This window comes from Vipera ursinii, assembly GCF_947247035.1.
Source record: "Vipera ursinii genome assembly, chromosome: 17".
In the NCBI taxonomy this organism is placed as follows: domain Eukaryota; kingdom Metazoa; phylum Chordata; class Lepidosauria; order Squamata; family Viperidae; genus Vipera; species Vipera ursinii.
Genome location: NC_139530.1, coordinates 490,334 through 513,335, shown reverse-complemented (window position 1 = coordinate 513,335; position 23,002 = coordinate 490,334). Strand labels below are relative to the sequence as shown.

The window sequence follows — 23,002 nt, the reverse complement described above, 5'->3', positions numbered from 1 at the left end:
AAAGCATGCGTGGTAGAAGGGTTTGAGTCCTGGAGGAAGAAAGCCTGCTTAAAAATTGTTTGCCCTCCCTGGCAATCTCTCTCATAGGGGGAGAATATATGCTGACTTGTAGACTCGGTATAACTCGGTATAGCTCACAGTACAATAAAACACGTGAGATATCTTCGTCTTCCTTCGGTCCTTCCGCCGTGACCTGAAGACGTGGTTGGTTCAACAAGCGGGTCTGGACTGACTACAATTTTTAATTAGGCTTTTTACTGGGTTAAATTGTCTTGTAATTTTGTATTTATTGTTTCTTTTTAAAAAAAATTACTCTATGTTTTTTAATTTTTATTGTTGTGAGCCGCCCTGAGTCCTCAGGGAGGAGGGCGGCATATAAATTTAATAAAATGAATGAAATGACTTCTCCTTTCCCACATACACGTGCCCGTTCTGCTAATGTGAACTCTGGACGGAGGCGCCATGGGGAGACCTAGTTGGGACACGTAACCCAGGAGTAGCTCCGCGGGGGGCTTGGCGCTTCCGGGGTGCCACTAATCCAGGGGTTGCTCCAAACTGGGCAACGTTTAAGACGTGGGGACTTCAACTCCCAGAATTCCCCAGCCAGGAAGACCGCCCATCTTAAAGAACAGCTGCAGTTTGAAAAACGCCGCTCCTAAAATGTCTCGGCGCCTGCGCAAAAGAAGCCGAGCGGTGGGGGGGATAGGCGTGACGTAGCGGGAAAGAGAGGTCCGGGCCTCCGCGCGTCCCTTAGAGGACGTCATCCCCGCGCGCCGGAAGCGGCCGGCGGAGCGAGCGAAGATGGCGGCGCCCGGGGGAGCCGAGGAGGGCTGGCCGGAGCTGGCGGCGGCAGCGGCGGGCGGGCGGCGGGAGTTGCGGCTGGAGGCCGGCGAGGCGCTGGAGCGGCGGGTCCGCAAGGCCGGCGGTCGCCTCCCGGACGCTCTGGGCGAGCTGGGCGCGGCGCTGCGCTCGCTGGAGATCCGCGGCTGCCCGGAGCTACGCGAGCCCGGTGCGGCGCTGGGCCTCCTCTCGGGTCTGCAGGCGCTGGCGCTGCCCGCCTGCGCCCTGGGGCCGGCGGGGCTCTCCCTAGCCGGGCGGCTGCTCCCGGCCACGCTGCGCTCGCTCGATCTGTCGGACAACGGCCTGGAGGCGCTGCCGCCGCAGCTGGGCGGGCTGGACGGTGCCGGGGAGGAGGAGGAGGAGGGGGGCGGGGAGGCGGTGGCGGCCCTGCCCGAGTTGCGGGTGCTGAACCTGCGCCGCAACCGGCTGCGCGGCCTGGGCCCCGGGCTGGCCCGCTCGGCACCCGCGCTGCAGGAGCTGCTGCTGGGCGGGAACTTGCTGCGGGCCCTCCCGGGGACTATGCTGCCCCCGCCGCCCGCCCAGAAGGGTCGCCGTCCTGGCCCGCCGCCCTCGCCCCTGGCGCTGCTGGGCCTGCTGGAGGCGTCCGGAAACGAGCTGGAGGTGCTGGGCGCCGAGGTGGCCCGTTTGGCTGGGCTGAAGGTGAGCCAAGGCGGGAGGGAAGGCCGGTGCCGGTAGATCCCCCCGACTCTCCATCAAAGCAGAGGCCTGCATATGTACAGGGTCTCCTGCTCGAGCTGCGGGTTGGACTAGTCTAAAGGAACTTCCAACTCTGTTATACTGTGTTCTGAGGTCCATACTCAAAATAAGGAGGAATTTCCTGACAGTGGAACAGTTTAAAAAACTGTGGATGCTCCATCACTGGAGGCCTTCAAGAAGAGAATAGACAGCCGTTTGTGTGGAATGGCCAGGGGCTGGACTAGAAGACCTCGGAGGTCCCTTCCAACCCAAGGATTCTATGTTCTACCTTAAAAGTCATAAAAGGACCAACTTTGAAGACCCCTGCCCCAGTGATTTACTCTCTTTTGCACTCTTTCCTTTGTTGAAACGCTTGGCTCTATTTTCTTTCTCCAGACTTTGGACGTCTCCAATAACAAGCTCTCCGAAATCCCAGCGGAGCTGGCCGACTGCCCAAAACTGAAGGACGTCAACCTGAAAGGCAACGCCCTCAAGGACAAACGGCTGGAGAAGATGGTGAACGGCTGCCAGACCAAATCCATCTTGGAGTATCTGCGCCGAGGGAGAAGCAAACAGGAGGGTGGCCCCGAGAGGGAAGAAAGCCGGAAAAAGAAGCGCGAAAAGAACAAGAAGAAAATGGGCAGCGATGACGAACTGGAAGATGCCCCAAAACTGCTTGTGAAAATTCTTCACATCTCCGACAACCCGGCACCATTGGTGGTGAAAGCTGGCCTCAGCGTGAAAGACGTCCGCCCTTACATCGTGTGCTGTGTGGTGAAAGGCATGGATTTCAGCACTGGCAATGCTCTGAAGAGGTTCCTCTCTGTGCAGGTGGGGCTGCAGAAAGGACACTAAGCTCTTTGGGGGCAGGAATAAGCCAGGGAGGGAGGGGCAAAGTTAGGGGGCAAGCCGTACAATTCTGCTTGGTACTCCAAAGCTGATCATATTAGGTAGAATAAAGTTGTGTTATCCCCTTGCTTAACTGAGACTAACGAGGTGGGTGTACTAGTGAATCACCACTTAAGCAAAGATGATTAAAGGGCTGAAGGTTAAACTGTGCAAAGAACGGTTGCAGGAATTGGGTACGTCTAGTGAAAAGAAGGATTAGGGGTGACGTGACAGCATCTTCCAATATTTGAGGGGCTGCCGTAAAGAAGAGGGGGGTCAACCCATTCTCCAAAGCCCAGAAGGCAAGACAAGAAACCCCAGAGGGAAACTAAACAAGGAGAGAAGCAACCTGGAACTAAATAGAAATTTCCTGACAGAACAATTAACCAGTGGAACAACTTGCCTCCTGGAGTTGTGGATGCTCCAACAGTGGAGATTTTCAAGAAGAGACTCAAGGACCTCAAGGTCCCTTCCAACCCTCGCTTTCTAGGTTCTGTCTCCCCCAGTTTCATCTTTGCTGCTGAGCATTTTTACATTCTGTTCTCCTTCCCATGTAAAAAAAAACCCAACAACCTGGGGTGTTCTGTTCTGAAGTGGGGGAGTCTGTTTTCCTGATCAGGCAGCAGGATCTAAGCTTGAAATGAGGTAAAGGAATAGTTCAAAATAAATCTAAAGCTGCTGGGTTTTTTTTAAATCTCACAAACAGACAAAACTCCACGAGGACATTTGTGAGAAACGAACAGCAGCCACCATTGCGACTCACGACCTGCAGCTGGTGAAAGGTCCGCTTGTTTATGAAGCTCGGGCCCCAGAGGACTTGAAGGTGGGCTGTGCTCCAGCGGAGGGTTTCTGCAGAGAGGGGGGAGCAGGAGGAGGGGTCCTCGGTACTCCCTTAGCATGCTTGCTTTCCTTGCGGACATTTCAGGACCCATTTAGGCAATGTCATCAATGCTCTCCCTTCTAGCCCTGATGACGTTCCCTAGTTGGGTCACGAAAGGAAACAAGCCAGCTCAGAGAGCACCCAGGACCCCACAGTTGTAAGTTGCTTGCCTGTTTCTGCCTCAGTCTTTCTCTCTGGAGCTGCCTGAAATCCTGCCCACTTTGGAACCGATGTGATGAAACCTCTCGCAACTCTTCTTGTTTTTCAGATCGTCCCCCTGGGCCGGAAGGAGACAAAAGCCAACGATCTCCTCCGCCAGTTGCAGGCCGAAGCTGAGGAGCAACGGAAGCAGAAGAAAAGGCAGAATATCTCTGGATTGTACAAGTGCGTCATAAGTTCGAGGCAGAGGAGAAAAAGGAGGGTGGAGCACGGCTTCAAGAGTTACCACGTCTGTCGATTAAACAGGGTTTCCTAAAAGAAACAAAGATTTTGTGCTCAAACTCAAATTCTTCATTAAAATTTAGATTTAAGCTGAATTATCTTTACCTATTTAATATGCACCGTTTAATGTCATGTAAAGAAAAAAAATGTTTTCCTTACGTTTTAAAATAAAACCCAGACAGGTGTTGGAAACCCCAAACCCTGTTGCGAAACCTCTTGCGGCTCAAATTCAATTCAGTTCCTAAAGACGTATTTTGACCGGCCCCTCGGCTGGTACTTTCAGAGATGCATCGTGCAGGTTTTAATTTTACCTTTAAAAAAATGCCCTTCCGAGTTGTCTTGTTTTTATTTGACCACAATAGTGTCCTAATTGGGCCTTCTTACTTCCAATTTTGGCAGGTACCTTCAGCTCCTGGACGGGAAAGAAAATTACCCCTGTCTGGTTGATGCGGAAGGTGCCGTGATTTCGTTCCCTCCTATTACGAACAGTGAGAAAACAAAGGTGAGGAAGGGGCTGGACGGAGCAGCGGATGGGGGAGGGGCTGGGATTCCTGCAGTATTGAGACCAGTTCTTCAGTCTGCAAATCACAATCGAGCCAGCCTTGTGTAAATGTATTGTAATCTAGGAGGAAACATAGTACAGGGAGTCCTTACAAGCACAGTTTGGACTTGATTGCACTGATGCTGTCACCTAGTTGGGTCATGAAACGTCTGCAAGGAGACCACCCAGGACCCCACAATCCTCATAAATTCATGCTGTTGGCCAAAGCGCCTGAATTTGGTTGTGTGATTATGAAGCCGAAGCATCGTCAGTGCATGGACTGGTTGAAAATCACTTTTTCCAGGCTGTTGCAAGTTTGAACAATCGCTAAATGAATAGTTGTAAATTAAGGACTTCTTGTAAATGCAGGGTTGGGTTTTGTTCATGTTTCCATTTGGTCTTTTGAAGCTTGGGAAAACCACCACCGATTTGCTTCTCGAAGTGACCAGTGGCACGAGCCTCCAGCTGTGCAAAGATGTGATGGACACTCTCATTGTGGTACGTCCTCCTTCCCCTCACCCTTCCCCGCCTCTCACGCCAGCGCTGGGAACCATGGGCCTCGGGCTGTCAGGAATTGCGCCCCGACCCTGGACCCAGCCCCCAGCTGGGACCACAAGGCCTGCATCCAGACTAATAACAGGTTCACGGCCATAATGGAACCTGCCAGTTCCAGTCCAAAGTCGTGACAGGACGTAAGGCAGGTCGAGTCACATGACCTGGCCTATTTTATGGCCTTTTTGCAGCAAATTGGCGATCTGAAAGTAAACTCTGTGGTCATTAAGTGAGTCCGTTGCTCACAGTGGCTGTTTTGGCCAAAACCCAGGAGGAAACTGATTTCAGCAAAAATGTCATAAATCATGGCTAGCTAACAGCAGGGCGCTGCTAACAGTCAGTCATAAATGCTGGCCAGTTGCCAAGCGCCCAGAATTGACTGGGGGGGGGGGGTAATGGAACTCCAGAATCAGGTCTTAAATAGTGTTTTGTTTTTGGTGTTTGTTTTTGGGGGGGGGGCGTCCATCATAACTCAATGGCTAGTCCTGAGTGGAGGACTACCTCCATATAAGCTGAGAGTGCGTTCCCCTCGGGACTCTTGCTTTTCGTGGAGCCCAGAACCACCCCTGGTGCTGGGACCACCTTCTGGGGTTCTGTCCTTCTCGGGAAAACAAATGATTTTTATTATGGCAGTTATTTTTTATTTTTGAATTGCAGAAAATGGCCGAGTTGAACAAGTTGACTGCAGTCCATCAAGACAGGGAAGCCGGCTCGGATCACGAAATCCTCGCGCCCGAAGGCAGCCCCCCAAGCCCCCCGGTGGTCTTGGAGCAGGTCCGGGTGGTGGACGCAGAAGGGAACTTAAAAGTCCTTTATCCCTCAAAGACGGATCTCCACAGCTCCCTCCTCGCCGTCCTTCATTAAGCTCGGCTGGTGAAATGCGTCACTCAGCCGTTTTCCCTGGGACTCCACCCTAGACTTTCCATAAAAGGTTTTTTTTGGGGGGGCGGGGGTGTCCCGCTGCTCTTCTCATTCACCACAGCAGGAAGCACTGAGCTATTTTAAGCTGCATGAATTTGGGGGGGGGGGAGAGAGAGAGATTCGGATGTTTAGCTTGCTTTAATCCCCCTACTCAGATGGGGGGCTGGTCAGTTTTGGTCCCTTGCCAATCACGGCACATCGGGCGAGGTTATTTCCGCCAACTGATTCCTCCCTGCGGATATAATTTTGCTGTGCTGTGTGATTGTGTTCCTTCCATGGGAAAGAGGTGGGTGGGTGAGTGGTCTCCCTGAGTGCAGGTGAAATGGGGGAATCTCCTAGGGGGGGAAGGAACCCCAGTGAAAAATCACCGGAGGGTATCTTTCCCCTATCACATTCTTTCCTTCCCCTTCTCCGTAATGTGGGTTCTCCGGGAGAATAGGGATGCCGTGTCTTCCCCAGCTTGGCCTTTGCCCCCTCCCAGCTGTGGGGTCCTTGCTGGTGTCTAAGCTTGGTGGTCTTCTTGCAGACGTTTCGTGACCCAGCTAAGTAACATCATCAGTGCTAGCTGAGGGTTGGTTTCTAGTTGGGTCATGAAACATCTGCAAGAAAACCAACAAACTCAGAAAAAAAGCACCTGCTCCGGTCCAGGTTGTAGGGAAACAACCTTGATTTTTAAAATCCGAATTTCCCCTTAAAAATACACCTCCAAACATAAGGCATTGTGCTAGCAAATTTTACTGAAAATTAAAGCTGTCTCAATTCCCAGCTTTGGGGCACCAATAATTCCTCCCTAAAAATAAAAAAAAATGTTTGAAGTCTCAGTCTTGGTGTCTTGTTCAGCAATGGAAGAACTGCAGTGCCCGAATCTCAGTTGGCAGCCCTAGGGGTGGTGGAGGAGAGCAGGCAGCGCCAGCCCTGCAGAGCAGGCCTCAGCTGGCTTTCCTCACCTCTTGTGTTAATAGCCAGCAGTGAATTTGGGGATCACACCCAGTAAGTAAAAAAATGAGTTGGAGGACAGTGGCTTTCAATCAGCGTGTCCCAAAACACTGACATACTATGGGCTTGTTTCTGGTGTTACCCAGGATTTGGTTCAGAATGGCCTTGTTCATGTTTTAATATTTATATCATAAATGAAATATCTCTTTTAAAACTTTGTTGTGCACCTTGGCTACTTGTAGAGCAATACAGCAGATCGTAATAATAAGCTGACCACAATCATTTTTTTAAGGGCCTTTTCAACTGGTCAAAACTGTCCTTTGCTGGGTGCAGTTGCCCCAAAGCACCACCAGAGGGCTGCCCTCGAGCTGCCATAGCACAGAACAACCACAAGAGGGCAGCAATCAAGAGCCTTTGTAATACCGGTAGTTCCTCCACCAGGGAGGGCAGTTCCCGGCCTTTTTGGAACCTGCAATTTTAATTGGAGCATTTATTTTTAATTTAGGGGCCGTGTGGTGAAGCTGCAAAGGGAAAGGCAGAAAATTATGGTTGGCAAAAGAGAGCAAGCTGCTAAAGAAGCGAGTGCAAAGTGACCAACAAGCCTTAAAGGAAGAGTCTGGAGCAAACTCCCTGGGTTTCTCCAGTGTTAAAGTATGTTGTGGGAATGCACCATGTTGTGGGAGTTGGGGGTCAGGCTGCTTCCCAGGAGCCTTCCAGATGGAGCTGGGCAGGGGTCTCCATGTTGGGAGAGCTCTGGAATCGGGGCAGAGGCGGAGCCTCTTGAGACCCAGACCCACCTTCAGCCCCCTCCCTTCTCTCTGCTGGAGAAAATGGGAGGGGCGGTCATTTGGCCTCTTATGCCCCCCCCCTCCCTGCCCTTCCAGCTCTGCAAACATAGCTTTGCAGCAAAGGCCTCCCCTCCCTGGCTGGGGAGTGGGGGAAGAGGCCGGCCAGCCTGCCATGCAAGAGGGGTGGGCTGCAAAGAGGGCCCCTCCCTTGTTGCTCCTGGCCTGCTGCCAAGCCTCCCCTTCTGTTTGGCTTGGCAGAGGCCCGGCCCTCCCATCAGATTTTGTGCTTGGGGGAGTTTTGTCTTCTCCTCTTCGTGGGTCTTTGCCCACCCGGGAAGCGGAGAGGAAACCAGAGCTGGGAAGTCCTCAGCCACAATTTGCCCTCCAGACTTCTTTTGCTGGGAAGAGGAAATGGGTTCGAATCTTGCAAGAGTTTGCGCTCAGCTGAGCTTCAGAATCTAGAATGGGGCACCCCTTTTTTCTAACAAGAGTTTCCTCCCCTGAGCTCCACCTCCCATCATCCCCAGTGACTGGGTTCTAGCACCCAAGCCTCCCAAAGAACAGGAAATGAGACTCGTCAGAAGGTCGCAAAAGGGGATCACGTGGCCCCAAGACTGCGACCATCGTAAATGCAAGTCAGTTGCCCAGCGTCCCAATGTGGATCCCGTGACCGCGGGGGATGCTGCGGCAGTCATTAAGTGTGAAAAACGGCCCCAAGTCCCTTTTTTCAGGGCCGTTGTAACTTTGAATGGTCGCTAAACGCAGCACTGTAAAATTATTCCGTGAAACTCGTTCCCTCCAGCAAAGTAACAGGAGAATAACAAACTTTAAAATAATTTGATTTTTTAAAACACGGTAACAAAGAAAGTAGCAAACTAACCCTGATTGGCGGGGGCTGTTCTCTTAGATTTGGATATCAGAGCTCAGTGCCCCCCTTGTCATTTTTCTCCTTGCAGCCCCCTCCTCAAAAAGAGGCCCGTATTTTTTCTAAGCATCCCTCCTAACTTGGGAGGGGGCTGGATTAAAAATGGAGGGGTCACAAAACATGGTTCCTGGGGGCTAGCAATCCAAAGAGGATTGGTGTGGGGCTAAGACTCTTTATTAAAGACCTCTTTTGGGTCTGGGGGGGTAACAAAATCCAGCCCAGGAATGCAGACACCCTAGCAGGCCTGTGGAAAGAGAACCCCCCCCCCCTCAGCCTCTTATTAGATACTCTGAAAAATCTGGATGTGCAAAGGTGGAGGGGGGGATTCACTGCTCCCCCTTCCTGGCCCCTCCCACCCAGAATTCACCCCTCCCCCTGTGTTTTCTTGGCTGCAACCTCCTGCCCTTTTCTCCTTCTGTAAAGTTGGAAACTTCAAAAGTGTTTTGAAAAGGGGGGGCAGAGAGGAAAGGACACCCTGCCAAGTTGGGGGAGAGAGCAAAAAGAAAAGGGGGAGAGCAAAAGAGGGAAAGAGAATGATAAAAAAAGAACGAGTGTAAGAGGGAAGAGGCTGAAAGAGTAAGAGAATGAAAGAGAGCAAAAGAAAAAAAAGAAAGAGAGAAAAGGGTGGAAGGGCAAAAGAGAGGGAAAAAGAGAGTAAAGGAATGACAGAAAGAGAACTGTTGAGACAAAGGGAAAAAGGGAGTGAGCAAACAGAAGTGAGAAAGGAAGGACCTTCCACTCTTTTAAGATTTTGCAAACTTCCCTCTTACTTTTTTTCCTGCAAAGATTTCTCTTCCTCTGTTCCCCCCCTATATATGTTTGTGTGTGTGTGTGTGTATATATGTATATGTGTGTGTGTGTGTATATATGTATATATGTGTGTATATATATATATATATATATATATATATATATATATATTCAGAAGACTTGACAAATATTTAACATATATATATATATAGTGTTATATATAGTGTTACATACATATAGTGTTATACACACACACACACACACCCCACACGCACCCTCTTTTAAGGAATCTACCCAGATCTCCGAGCCTTGGGGAGGACCCAGAAGAGAACTGTCCACCAACCCGGAAGATTTGAACTAGCCACCCAGCAAAAGGGAGGGGGGGGACGCTAGATGTACCATCCCACCTTCAGGCGGGGGGGGCGGGGGGAAAAAAACCCACCACCCGCTCTTCCCCTCCCCTCCCCCCCAGAAAACCCCTGAAGGGATGAATTTTTGAGAAATAATACCGTCCGCAGAGCCCCCTCCTCCGCGCCAGGTACCCGGCCAGGCCGCTTCTTTCTTCTCTGACTTCTTGAACTCCAGAAGGCGAAGGCGGCGGCGGGGGGGCGGGCGTGGGCGGGGAGGGGTCGGAGGGAGGAAGAGAGTTTGGAAAAATGTGTCCGTCTGGGGCAAACTTGCCGGCGCCCCCTCTCCTGGCTCTGCAGGTCAGTGGCCGGAGGGAGCGGGGGGGGGGGTCTCTCTCTGTGGGTGGGTGGGGGGCTCTAGTGGAAGGAGGGGTCTCTGTCTCCTGCAAGGGGGGGGGCGTTTGCAAGAGGGGAGGCGGCTGCGCGCTTTGGCGGGGCCACCCAGCCTGGCTCGGGTGGGGGTCTCCTCTCGGCCCCCTCCCCAGAGGAAGGAGGAGGAGGAGGAGGAGGGAGGCTGGAGGGGGCGCCCCCTTTTCCCTTTGCAGACGGCTGGCGGCGGAGGGGCGATTTGCAAGTCGAGCATGTCCGTTCGCGTAGGAAGTCTCGCTTTTTTTTTTAAATAAATAAAAAGCCGGGCTATTCAAAAGCCGCGATCGGGGGATCGAGAGAGAAAGCGGATCCTTGAAAGAAAGAGGACCATGCTGATCCAGGAGCCCCTTTCGGGCGCAGCCTTCCGGCCGGGAAGCCTCCCCGGGCAATGAGAGACGATGGCCGAGAGGAGAGAGGTGGACGGACTCCTTCCTAATTTCGGTTCTTCTTTCCCCCCCCCCGCCGGTCTCTTCCCCGGGGGGGCTGCCTGGCGCCCCCCCTTCCCCCCCAAAGCCCCCCGTCGGGCTCCCCTCCCCCCCCTCCCCAGATCTGCAGAAGATGGCGTCCCCGGCCTGTTTCAAAAATAACACTGGCTGCCATTTTTTTTCCCTGCCCTCTTTTGTCTGCGATTTTCCAGCAAAAGCGGCCGGGCGGGGGGGAGGCGAGGGGGGGAGGGGGTCGCCTTTGGGGGGCTTTTTTCCCACCCCCATCCCCAAAGAGGGGGAAAAATCTGATTTTTTTCCTTTCTCCCCCCCCCCAGTTTGCGGCTCTGCGTCCCGCTCCGCTGGGGTGTCCGGGTGGCCCGGGAGCCCCCCTCGGGGAAGGGTCGCCGGGGGAGTCGGGCCCGAGCCCCCCCCGCCTCCGTCCCCCCTCCCCCTCCTCTTTCCTTCCACGCGTGTCGGGGAGGGCGCGTGGGACCCGGAGGAAAAGGCAGGCTGGAAGCGGGGGAAGCCACGGGAAACGCAAAATGTTTCTTTTCGTGTAGTTGGCTGGCTGGGGCTTGCTTTATTTATTTATTTTTTTATTTCCCTTTCTTGCTCCAAAATGGTGGGAATCCGTGTGCGTTGTTCTTTCCTTCCTTGTCTTCCTGCAAAATATATATATATATATATATATATATTGAACGATGCCACGTTTGCTGAGAAATAACCGAGGAGGTTTTCTGCACGGTTAATGTCTGGGGTTATTTTACAGGGTGGGCGAGTTTAACAAACGGGGAGATTTGCCTCCCAAGTGTGTTTGTGTGTTGTTTTTCCTGTGCTTTTCAGGGATTCGGGACTTGTAAGAAGGGGTTCGGCTTTGTGTGAAATAAATACATATGCGGAGGCTTCGTCTTTTCCCTACTTGTGCGATCCTGGTGTATAAATGTATCCTGGTTAACGTCGGAGTTTGTTTTCCTGGGATGGCAGAAAAGGGGAGAGGGGTCCAGCAGGAATTTCTTGGGGGCAGGGGGGGGAGACGGCTAAGATGATCTGTGTGTGTGTGTGCACACACGTGTGTGCGGTGGCTATTTGGGAAAAAATGGTGCAAATTCTCTTTTTTCCCCCCACTGGCTGCATTTAATCTTCAGGAGGTGTGTTTGTGTTTTGGTGTGTATTTCCTTTTGTTCGTGTTATTTTGCAGCAGTTTAGGGGCGGCCTGTGTGGGTGGGGGTCTCCGTCCATAATCTGAAATATTCCTTCTTTTTCGTAGCTGCCAAATCCAGTTAAAACTCAGGTTTTTTATTCCTGCCACTCCAGGTGTGGAGGGAGGGAGGGAGGGAGGGAGATTTTTGGGGTGCAGGAGTTTGGGGCTGTGGGGCAGAGGGGGGATGCTGGGGGTCCCTTCTCTGTTTATTTTTCCCTGCATAAAAAGAGGTCATTTTAGGCTGTGAATGGAAACCCCCCCACATGGCTGATCTATCTGGAATGCTACACAATGCAGCCAGTCCTCCATTTTCAACTGTTCATTTAGTGACGGTTGGAAGTTACAATGGCACTGGGGAAAAAGTGCCTTAAGGCCGTTTTTCATAGTTATGACTGTTGCTTGGCAACTGGCTCACATTTATGACGGTTGCAATGTCCCGTGATCACTTTTGCAAACTTCTGACAAGCAAAGGTCAATGGGGCAATCGGATTCACTTAACACCCAGGTCGCTAACTGAACAATGGCAGTGATTCACTTAACAACTGTGGCAAGAAAGGTCGTAAACTGGGGTAAAGCTGTGGTCGTAAGTTGAGAATACCAATAATTGCAATTTTTTTTCTTTTAAGCAGGAGCGGGGTTTGGTGAACTGTGACTGATGCAATTTGGGGGGCTTCAGCATAGGTTTGGAGGTGTTAGGTGCCGAGAGGGACCCCTCGCTTGCCCTAACCATGTTTGTTTAGCTGTTAAGCTGCGTTTAGGGGTTAAAATGGGGCTTTACTTCTGGAGTCTGGCCTGTGTTTTGGAGAAGTTGGGTTTAAGCCGACCCACCTTCAAAGCTGGTCCTTCAAGAAAAGATTGGACGGCCATTTGTCTGGGGTGGTATAAGGGCTCCTGCCTTGGACAGGGGGCTGGACTAGATGGCCCCTCATGGTCCCTTCCAGCTCTAGCATTTTTTTGATTCAGTTCTGAAGAGGCTCAGGGTCTTGAACGAGGACCCCAGCAGGCTGAAATTAGGGCACCAGGAAGGTCAATTGACTGGGAAATTGGAAACTTGGGAAGGAGGCCGGAGAGGAAATGTCCATTCTGTCTCTGGTGCGAGTCTTGTTTTTCCGACCAGCTTGTGTTCCACATTCCCTAGTAAAGGATGACTAATTGCGCTAAACGGGAAACCAAGTGAATTTTCCACCTCTTAAATCGGGGGTCTCCAAACTTGGCAACTGCAAGCCTTGTGGACTTCAATTCCCAACACCCCCTAGCCATCCATGCCTGTTTCTTTTCTCCCACTCCCTAGAGCGGAGAGATTGCAGAGGAAAGGACCACAAGAGAGTAAGCAGGGCATACAGTGGGGAGACATATCAAAAGGAATGCGTTATTGCCAAGGAAGTCTGGAAGTTGAAGTTCATCCATCTTAAAGTTGCCCAGTTTGGAGACCCCTGTCTTAAAGCTTTCCAGGTATTTCGTTCCGTTTTATTCAGTTATATATTGTTTGATGGAACATATCCCAGATTTAGAGAAAGGCAAATCTATCTGCCTTGTACCTGACAAAATAAGTCAAGGGCTGCCTGTAAGATGGGAGGGGAAAAAACTGGAGAAATGTCTAAACGTATGTATTCTAACGTGCATTTGAAAAAAGAGTTTCCCTTCGGATATACATACCGGTGTCTCTGATTTACATTTGGAGAACTGCAAATATCAGACAATTGCAGTCTTGAGGGATTTCCCCCCATTATCTACTAAGGTGATAAACTTTTCAGCAAAGTTGCAAATGTGAATTTTAGGGGATTTTTTCCCCTTCTGTGGTCTTAAAGGAGGTGTGTTTAATTTGCTCATTTACTTAATTTCTTTAATGAAGCGAAGCAAAAAAATTAAAAAGAGCATGTCTGCTGTATTCGCATCTGAAATGTTTTGAAAATCCAAGTTAGACTGAAACTTTTGAACAGGGAAAAATGTAAATAATAGGAATTCCCTGCTGGATGTGTTACACTGTTTCCGTTACAGTTTTATTTCTATTTGAAAACATGGTTTGTTTATGGCTTAGTGTATTTGAGGTTAAAGGAAATATCTCCTTAGTGTATCAGTTCAACCACCGAGATGTATAAAACAGAATTTATGGTGTAGTGTAATATATGAATCCAAGGTAAAGTCGCAAAATGGGCAAAACTCACAACAAAATGTCTTGCTTAGCAATGGAAATGTTAGGCTCTGTTGTGATTATAAGTTGAGGACTTTCTGTACTGTGCAGCAAGCAAGGTGCTTTTTCCAGAATTGTATTTTTCCTCCCTCATAGCCGGGTTTTGCGGCTATGTTTCTAGTCCTCTGTGAGCAGCGCTGTCTTCCCATCTCTTTGTCTTCCCCTGTCTGTCTTCCAAGCTCTTCTTCCTAGCTTTTCATTGCCCTCAAATTTCTGCAGCCCCCATAAGCTGATGCCTCCCCGATTCGCCGCCATAACAAAAGAGGTTTTACTTATTTATTTCCCCTGGGTAGGAAGGGGGTCTAGCCCAGCATCACAGCTTGGAGGGAAAAAAATACATATAGAAACATAGCCGAGTTCACACCAGGGGTTGGCCTGAATCTGCTATTCGAGTAGAAGGTTTGGCAAAACAGAGATTTCCTGTTAATCTGGTTTGATGGGGCATTGCTGGTGGGTTTCTTAACCTGGTTTAGGTTTAGCATGTTGAGGAATCAGCCTTCACACACCTGGCTAGGCTTCCCTAGGCTAGGGCATTCGCACTTCCCAGATGCCCTTTGACTCTTCTGAGGTAGACTGCCCCGCCACAGAAGGCTCCATGCCCTGCCCGGGCCCAGGCTCAGCGCTTGGTCGCCGTTTCTGTGTGAACAACCTGTTATTTCTCTCTATTTCAGCCAGGTGAGAGGCCGGGCGGCCTCCGAGGCAGAGCCTTCCCATGCCAGGGGCCGTAGCTTGTATTAACGGCAATTGGGTAGGATCTGGCGGAGGCCGGGGACCCCTCCCGGCCTGATCCCGGCGGCCGGTGCTTGTCCCTGCCTGCACCAGAAGGGACGGTCTGGAGTGCACAGCAACGCCCTGCTCGCCAGGGTTCAAGACGCCCCGTGAGTACCGAGTGCGGTTAACGTCTTCCCTTCTTGCAGGGCTGCAGCAGGACCCTGCGGTGGCCAGACCCGTCTCTCCGTCCCAGCCGCTCTTCCTTCCCCAGCTGAGGGCTGGGGCTTCGTGTGCAGCTGAGGTGGTCCTGTCCCCCGTTTCTTGAGTCTCAGCTATGGAGAAAGCAGGGCTGTGAAAATCAGCCTGCAGACGGTCCTTTCCAGGGGAATTCTGTAGGCCCTGCTGTTCTTGGGGGGGGGAGGGAAACAAACCCCAGGCCCCCGGGGGTAGCTTCCTCCCCCTTTGGAAGGTCAATGCAGAAGCTCGGATGAATTGAAAAGTCAGCGTCCACTAACCAGGGTTGATTCAGCGAGGGGTCCTTGGTGCTCTCTGAGCATGGTGGTTTCTTTGCAGACGTTTCGTGACCCAACTAGGGAACATCCTCAGTGTGTTCGCTTTCTTTTAAAACTCCAGCCTTCCTTTTCTCTCTGCCCACCTCAAATTATTCTTAACCCCAACCATCCTAGATAAGTTAGGCCGTTAAAAAAGTGACCAGGATATTTCTGTGTGCCTCGGATGCTGCGACAGTTTGAACAGTTGGGATTCAAAGGAGGTCTCTTGCTGAATGATTTGCTGAACGACTCGGGTGGCCCAAACTGAAGCTGGGTTCACAATGTGGATAATGGTCTTTTTTTTTGGGCGGGGGGAGCAGGATCAAGAAAAGATGGCACAGAAAGAGGAAAGCGGGAGAAAAGACCCTTTGAAATCTGGGTGCATTTGGGCTTAGATGGGTACAAGACGAAGTGGTGAGATTCTGGCGGGTTTTCAGCTTTTCCCACCACGATAAAAAGTGGCATAAATGATTGTACAAATCCCTTTGGCCTTGACCTGCATTTGCAACTGGTCCGGTGAACATAAGTGTTGTCATTTCCAACCCCAAACAATCAAAAATTTCTTTGCCGTCATTTGAGGGGTGGTTTCTAACCGGCGGTTGGCGCTGATTTTGAAGTGCGTTTTCTCAGTTGCAATTATTTAATTGCGTCGTTTAATCCATGAGCGCTGCAGTTAATTCGTCTCCTTGATTGTTTATTGTTGTTGTCCTTGCTGGAGATTGCTTGGGAGTTTGGGATGGATGTTGCGGTTTTATCAGGAACTCCAAAATAGGGTAAACTTTCTAAGTTTGTGTCTCTTGCAAAAAAAAAATCATTTCTTTGACAGCGTTGCGATTTTGTTTTCCAATTTCTCCCTGCCTTGAATTCTCCACTAGCAAAGCAAAGTGGGAAGAGTTTAAAAGTGGGTCCAAGAGCAGACACCCCTTTGTTTTGTGTGAGTATTTTTTATATATTTTATATATATTAGGTTACCTGCCAGAGTTAGAGTTTGGTGGAATTGGAAGATCTGAGTCTGTTTATTTTTCACAGGGGATTTTTTTTTTCTAATCCTTCCCAACTCCACCAGTAAAGAAAGCAGTCTTTTTTTTTCTTTCAGGAGGCCTGGATTTGGGGTGCCCCTAATTTGGGGGCGCTGCCAACCCTTCACTCAATAGTTTCGCTGGTCTTCATCCCGTCGCCAGGTTTTGGATGTGAAGGTTCCCGTACAATGTTCCTCTCTTGCTTTTTACCTGAAACTAGGTGTAAAAGAGGCTTGTGGTGTTAAACGGTCTTTTAAAAATATAATTTAACGGCTTCTCTTTGACCTTGGATCAAAAATAGCCAGTCCTCTACTTGCGAACAAAATGGAGCCCGAAATTTATGATGCTAAGCAAGACTGTTAAGTGAGCTGACCCCTGACCTCCTTCTTCCCCCCTCTATTTTTTTCTCTCCAGAATGGCAGAACCGCGCTTTAACAACACCTACTTTTGGCCACCGCCTCCCACCATGCCCAGTCAGGTAAGAACCGCTTCTAGTTACCAGTTAATTTTTAAAAAAAGTTTCTAGTCCTCAAGAACCAACGCTCGCCCTGCTGATTGGCTGGAAGCATGAAAGCGTCAATTTTTCCTACCCTGTTTGGAAATGCTAGGCCTGATCAGAACGATGAACGCAAGTCAAGGGGGCTTTGGGGATTAAACCTGATCCCCCTGTGGGAGTCTGGGGGGGGGTATTTGCTGTGGGAGAACAGCAGCCATTCCCCATTGGAGAACATAAAAGAAAATGAGCTTTTTATATGCCTATAATCACCAAGTAAGAGATAAATGTCATGTATTTATTTTTTCCTTCCTTCCTTCCTCCTTCCCTCCCTCATTTCTGCCTTTTCTCCTTCCTTTCTCTCCTTCCTCTTTCCCTTCCTTCCTTCTTGCTTTTTATTAGTTTGTGTTTTTTTATTTTCTTCTAAAAATTTGAATAACATGTATTTTTAGAAAAGAGAATAGCATCCCTTGAATTGTTTTACTTTCAGCTATTTTTCTGTACGTCAGAAAAATGGGATATTAAATCTTCTTCCAAATTCCCATTATAATGGGAGGGAGATAAGAGCAACCACGTAGGTTCACAGACCTGGTGCTGTCCTCTTCCTTCTGGGAAGCTTTCTCCTACTATGCCATCCAAGATCTCCTAGTGGCACCCACACCAAAATGAACTGGTCTGACTCTACTTACCTTTGAAGTCCAGGCAAAGATTAGCAGTTGCGTTGAATCAGGGCTAGACAACCTTTTCTCACTGTCAAATTGTTGTTGGTCCTTAAATTTGCCTTGGCTGGTTCTCCACCACCTCTAGGGCTCCCTCTGTCAAACGCATGAATTGCGGGGTTCTTTGAAAGCTCATCTTGGCCTGCTGACATTTTTAAGCCACGATTGTCGGCTGTTCTGGGTTAGTCATTCTGTTCTCTCTTCTCTTTTGCGTCCAGCTGGACAATTTAGTCCTGATCAACAAAATCAAGGAGCAGCTTATGGCGGAGAAGATCCGCCCCCCTCATTTGCCCCCTACCTCAGTGTCTTCCCAGCAGCCCCTGCTGGTGCCCCCCTCGCCGGCGGAGAGCAGCCCGTCCATCATGTCCATTCCGAAGCTCCAGCAGGTCCCGGGGCTTCACCCCCAGGCGGTTCCCCAGCCGGACGTTGCTCTGCACGCGCGCCCGGCCACCAGCACAGTCACAGGTACGGAGACAAAAGGATGGGCGTTAGTCCTCATGGTTTTGATGATTGGGTGTCTTTTAACAAGCGTTGCGTTTATAATTTGTGGTTTATTTAAAAAAATTAAGATCGGAGAATCGGGCTGAATCAAGGTGCCTCCTTTTCTCCAGCGCAGGATTTTGCTTAGCCTTTTTTCTCCCCCCCCTCCCCCGACTTGCAGGTCTGGGGCTCGGGTCCCGCACTCCCGCCGTCAGCACTTCCGAATCCAGTACAGGGACGGGCACCAGCACCCCTTCCACACCCACCTCCTCCAGTCAAAGCCATCTCATTGCCTCCTCCCCCACCCTCATCTCGGGGATCACCAGCCCCCCACTGTTGGACTCCATCAAGACAATCCAGGGCCACAGCCTGCTGGGGGCCCCCAAGAGTGAACGAGGCCGCAAGAAGATCAAGGCCGAGAACCCGTCGGGACCGCCGGTCCTCGTGGTCCCCTATCCCATTTTAGCTTCAGGAGACATCGGCAAAGAAGGGAAGACATACAGGTGGGTCTAAGGAAAAGGCTTCCGGTCACTGGGGCACCTCAAAACAAACGTGCTGTTTATTCTGCCATGTTTAGTTTCAAAGGGGGAAGTGGTTGCGTTTACATCCTCCAACTGTTGTAATTTCAGCCTCCATTTTTGCCAGACAAGGACAGCATTTTCTCCTTGTGACCCCCCCCCAAGCTTGGGGTTCAGCGGTGTTCCTAACCCCTCTTCCTCGGTCCTCAGGTGTAAAGTCTGCCCGCTTACCTTCTTCACCAAGTCAGAGATGCAGATCCACTCTAAGTCGCACACCGAGGCCAAGCCACACAAGTGCCCGCATTGCTCCAAGTCCTTCGCCAACGCCTCCTACCTGGCGCAGCACCTGCGCATCCACCTGGGCGTCAAGCCCTACCACTGTTCCTACTGCGAGAAGTCCTTCCGCCAGCTCTCCCATCTCCAGCAGCACACCAGGTATGGCTCGCCCAGCACAGAGGACTTGGTACATTGACCAAAGTCAACTACCACAGCGTGGCACCCTCCGGCCAGGCAATGGGGCAGCAGGGCAGCTGGAGCCATTTTGAGGGGAGCCAAGGGGTGGAGTTAAATGGAAGAGATGGGGTTACAAGGGAGGGACAGAGCTGCAAGAACAGGATAATGCAGGAATGTGCAATCAGACCTGTACTATACACAGCCTGTACTACACAGTTTGTGAATCCAGCTGGCAACTACCGAGAGCCCACCACAATCTCTTGCATCCTTCTCACCCTTTGAAAATTGTGCAAGGATGGAGCATGCTTTCAAGAAGAGTTTTTGGGTGTTGGTGAACGCTGGCGTGTCACCCCAAATCATTGCATGTCATCTTTGACACGTGTGTCTTAGGTTCACCATCATCTAAATTTTTGCCCCTCAAGATCACAGCACAGAATACGAGTCTCAGGGTGGGGAAGGTGCGGTGGCTTTGTGAAACTGATTCCTCTGTTTTGATGCATTTCAGAATTCATACTGGAGACAGACCGTACAAGTGCCCGCACGCCGGTTGTGAAAAGGCTTTCACACAGCTCTCTAATCTCCAGGTGAGTGGAAAAATTGGGGAAGCCAACAGGGGACGGTGAGAGACATACATGGGACGTTGAGGCCACAGCTTGGATGCTGTTGCAGGGTGGGTGGCCTGCAAAACTGCCTACAGAGGCAGATGGGACTGTGCTTTACCTGTTTCTTACTCTCTCTCCTCCCATTTTCACCATCTGCAGTCACACCAACGGCAGCATAACAAAGACAAACCCTACAAATGTCCAAACTGCTACCGGGCATATTCAGATTCAGCTTCGCTCCAGATCCACCTCTCGGCGCATGCAATCAAGCACGCAAAGGCCTACTGCTGCAGCATGTGTGGACGAGCGTATACTTCAGTAAGTAAGCCCCTCTGAGCCGGGCCACAGGTGTCATAGCAAAGTAAGGGTTTGCGCAAGGATTGAGGCGGCTGGTAAACGCCAAGCCCCAAAGCAGAGGTGAAACGTCATGGCTGCCCAAAGCACCACCCTTAAATTTGGGGATGACGGGGCCTTTGATGGTACACCTTTAGTGGGAAGCTGCATTTGAAAGGACTTTCCGGGAGCTGAAGGTAGAAATTGTCCCACTCAGTCACAGTTAATCATGGTTTACTTATATTTATTTCTATCTGCTCTCTCCTTCCCCAGGAGACCTATCTGATGAAGCACATGTCAAAACACACAGTGGTGGAACACCTCGTGAACCAGCACTCTCCTCAGAGGACGGAGTCCCCCGGCATCCCCGTTCGGATATCCCTCATCTGAAACGCAGGGGAGGAGGCCCCCCCTTGCGTAACGGACCTTCGCAAATGCCCGAAATGAGAAACGGAGCAAGACGGAGATCTTCGGATTATGCAAAACAGCCGCAGTGCTCTCCCTGTGCTGTTTCCTCAGATTTCTTGACAGTCTACAGCACTGTGCTCAGGAGGACCAAGAGACCCCCCCTTAAAAAAAATCTGTCCCCCATCCCTCATTCACTCCTGAGCAACCTTGGGCCTTGACTACGTTTGTGGAGGGGACATGCTCTCTTTGATGTTGGGGACAACCAAAGACAGTTCCACAGCACTTTCACCCTCCTTCCCTCGCTCACTTCTCCAGGAGCGCCGTTTTCTGAGATCGCGGCGTTCTAGTTTTTCCCCATATTCCCTTTTCTCAATTCAGATAATTTTTCCCTCTCCTGTCCCCTCCCTCCCCAAAAAAACATTGGTACAGCGATTTCTAACAACCTTCTGACACTGAGCAGGCAATCGCTCTGGACTCCTCCCGGAAGCCAGCCTGGGTCTCCTTGGACAAGGGACAGTACCGTGAAGTATGTATTTTGGTGCTAAATGGGAAGGAGACCTGACGCCCCGGAAGCATCAAGAGAAGAGAGGCAGAGTCTGGCGGGCACAACAATGCCACACGCCGTAAGCCCGTACCCCACGCACTGCTGGCACAACGTCAGGGAGAATTATGGGACCGTCTTGTGCAAAAAGCAGAATCAACCTCTGGTCTTTTTCAAGAGGAAGCTTGGGAAAATTTGCAAAACTCAAGTGGGGAAATCCCGTACCTATCGGAGCAGGGGGGAGGGGAAACGGGAGAACGAGAGCACTTGTAGCAATGCGTCAGGAATGTCCGCTGCATTAGACAAAGGTTTGACACCCTGGTGGCCTGTTGGGACGAGACAAACCACTGGACGAAATCCGTCATGTAGAGAAGACGAGGTTGGCACTTGTCCTGGCAGCAAAAGGGCACGGCTCTAGGGAACATGAACTGGGGAGGGGGCTGTTGCTTCCGTGCACATATTTTAGCCATGTCCAAGCTGCAACTAGGTAGTTGGGATGTCCTCTTCCCACTGCGTTGGAGAACCACTGTGTTTGGCTGGTGGGAGCGCAACCTGGCCAAGTGAGTCTTCGAGGGGGAGGGCGGCCATTTCTTTTTCCTCCCAATCAAGTCCGTCCCTCCAACTTTGTGGTCACCCCAGTTCATCTGGAAGATGCATCAACAGAAGCTCCTACACCTCCTGGTTGGCGCATAAGGGACGGAACATGACCATCCATGGTGCGAAGGAACAACTTGCAGGGAACTCATTTATCTTACAGAAGGGGGGGGGGAATCCCAAGAGCCTTAGAAGTGGTCTTCCCTAGACAAAGAGCAATTATGCAGCTTTTCAATCTTAGGCGATGGTCCGGCTTGTAACTGTAATGGAGCCTGCACATTGCAGTCATAACAGTTGTAAAATGGGTACCTCACAAGACTGGTCCAATTTTACCTTTTTCACTGCAGTTGTTGAGCATCCACAGCAGTTGAAAACGAACAGCTTAGACACTAAGTGTACGCTGCTGCAGTTATAGCAAACCCATTGCTCACCATAACAGTAACTAGTCGTAAGTCAAGGGCTACCTATATAGTTGGAAGGGGTCCCCCTGGGCTTGATCACCCCATAGCAATGCAGGCCGTCCTTTCTTCCACATGCAAGTGGGCTCTGGCACAACCACATTAGTTTCTAAGAGGCATGTTGCATCTGACCAAAAAAAAACTCCATCAATTTTCCGGCAGGACTTTGATTGACATCATCCCCAACCAGCCAGCCTCCGGATCCTATCCAAAGCAAGTATTTCTCAACCTCAGCCAAGATGCGTGGACTTCAACTCCCAGAATTCCCTAGCCAGCCCTGTCTGGTTTTTCTTCTCCCACCTACTGAGAGATTGTAGAGGAAGGCATTATAAGAGTGTAAGCAGGCTTCAATACACATGAAAAAGAATGTATTATTGACAGAATTCTGGGAGTTGAAAGTCCACATGACTTCAAGCGGCCACAGTTGAGAAACTGAGCATTCCATTCTTGGTTGTCTCCTCTCCTTGTTCCTGGCTTAGTTTTTGCCTTGGGGGAGCCAGAGGAAAGACCCCATTCCAAGAAAAATAGCCAGAGACTGCTTTTCAAAAAAAAAATGCTATTACTGATCCTTGGTTGAGTTTTGCTTCCATCCTTCTGAAACCAAAACTACAGGATACCGACTCTGCACCCCCCCCCCCTTTTGCAGGCAAACCCAAATTCAACTCCGCCCTCTTACCTGGTTTTTAAAGTCGCACCTCAGTTTTTGTCTAACTAGGGTAAGGGAAGACTTCCACCCCCCTTCCCACCAACACAACTGAAAATCCACCTCTAACATCCCTTTGCGTTCTGTTTTTTTTTTTAAATATGATTTTTTTAAAAAAGGAAAAAAACATTTTTACGCCTTAAAAATCACTGTTTTTTAAGCAATTTCTTTCTTTCTTGCTGTTTATACTGATTTGGTCCTTTCCCCCTTTTAAAAATATTTTTCTTTCTTGGTTTTGAATTGATGTTGTATGATATTCAATACTGTATCCTCTCCTTTTTTGGCATGTTAATAACTCTGTAAATAAGACTCTTATACATATTGTTAACATCCTTTTTTTTCTATATAAAAGCCCAGGAAGCATCTAGTTAGTGCCCTAATTATTACCTTGTTAATGAAAAAAAAAAGGAATTTTTTAAAAAAATATATAAAGAGGGACACATCCTTCCTCCCACTTTCTAAAACTTGTGTTATGGAAACAGCAGAGACTCCCTTGTTCCGGGCCACCGATTGCATTGTTCAGAAAAATTAAAAATATTACCCATATATGAGAAACGGATCACTTTTTAAAAGTTGCTTTGTATTTCTTCTCTGTTGTGGAAAGCAAATAATAAAATGTCTTTTCAATCTTGGGCTGGACCTGGCCTAGGGTCTTCTCCTCCTCGTGT

The 23,002-nt window shown here is 50.1% G+C and overlaps 2 protein-coding genes across 6 annotated transcripts; both read left to right on the top strand.

The window, feature by feature from the left end:
* Window positions 1-788: 788 nt before the first annotated feature.
* LRRC47 (leucine rich repeat containing 47) lies at window positions 789-6,917 on the top strand. Of its 2 annotated transcripts, XM_083375668.1 has the most exons (7): window positions 789-1,500; window positions 1,933-2,367; window positions 3,131-3,247; window positions 3,573-3,688; window positions 4,145-4,247; window positions 4,695-4,784; window positions 5,496-6,917. In XM_083375668.1, exons 1-7 carry the CDS (start codon window positions 802-804, stop codon window positions 5,700-5,702), a joined length of 1,767 nt encoding a protein of 588 aa, XP_083231794.1. In that variant the 5' UTR covers window positions 789-801; the 3' UTR covers window positions 5,703-6,917. The 2 variants fall into 2 exon arrangements, with proteins under 2 accessions (XP_083231794.1, XP_083231795.1); XM_083375669.1 differs by lacking the exon at window positions 3,131-3,247.
* A 3,140-nt stretch (window positions 6,918-10,057) lies between these two features.
* On the top strand, window positions 10,058-22,966 carry ZNF362 (zinc finger protein 362). 4 transcript variants are annotated; one of them, XM_083375829.1, is made up of 10 exons: window positions 12,984-13,012; window positions 14,423-14,629; window positions 15,889-15,947; window positions 16,447-16,510; window positions 17,463-17,709; window positions 17,906-18,227; window positions 18,453-18,677; window positions 19,201-19,279; window positions 19,457-19,615; window positions 19,904-22,966. In XM_083375829.1, the coding sequence occupies exons 4-10, from the start codon at window positions 16,448-16,450 to the stop codon at window positions 20,018-20,020; spliced, it is 1,212 nt and encodes a 403-aa protein (XP_083231955.1). In that variant the 5' UTR covers window positions 12,984-13,012; window positions 14,423-14,629; window positions 15,889-15,947; window position 16,447; the 3' UTR covers window positions 20,021-22,966. The 4 variants fall into 4 exon arrangements, with proteins under 4 accessions (XP_083231957.1, XP_083231955.1, XP_083231954.1 ...); XM_083375830.1 differs by lacking the exons at window positions 12,984-13,012; window positions 15,889-15,947 and adding an exon at window positions 15,732-15,786 and having other exon boundaries at window positions 14,557-14,629; XM_083375831.1 differs by lacking the exons at window positions 12,984-13,012; window positions 14,423-14,629; window positions 15,889-15,947 and adding an exon at window positions 10,058-10,350.
* The last annotated feature ends 36 nt before the right edge of the window (window positions 22,967-23,002 follow it).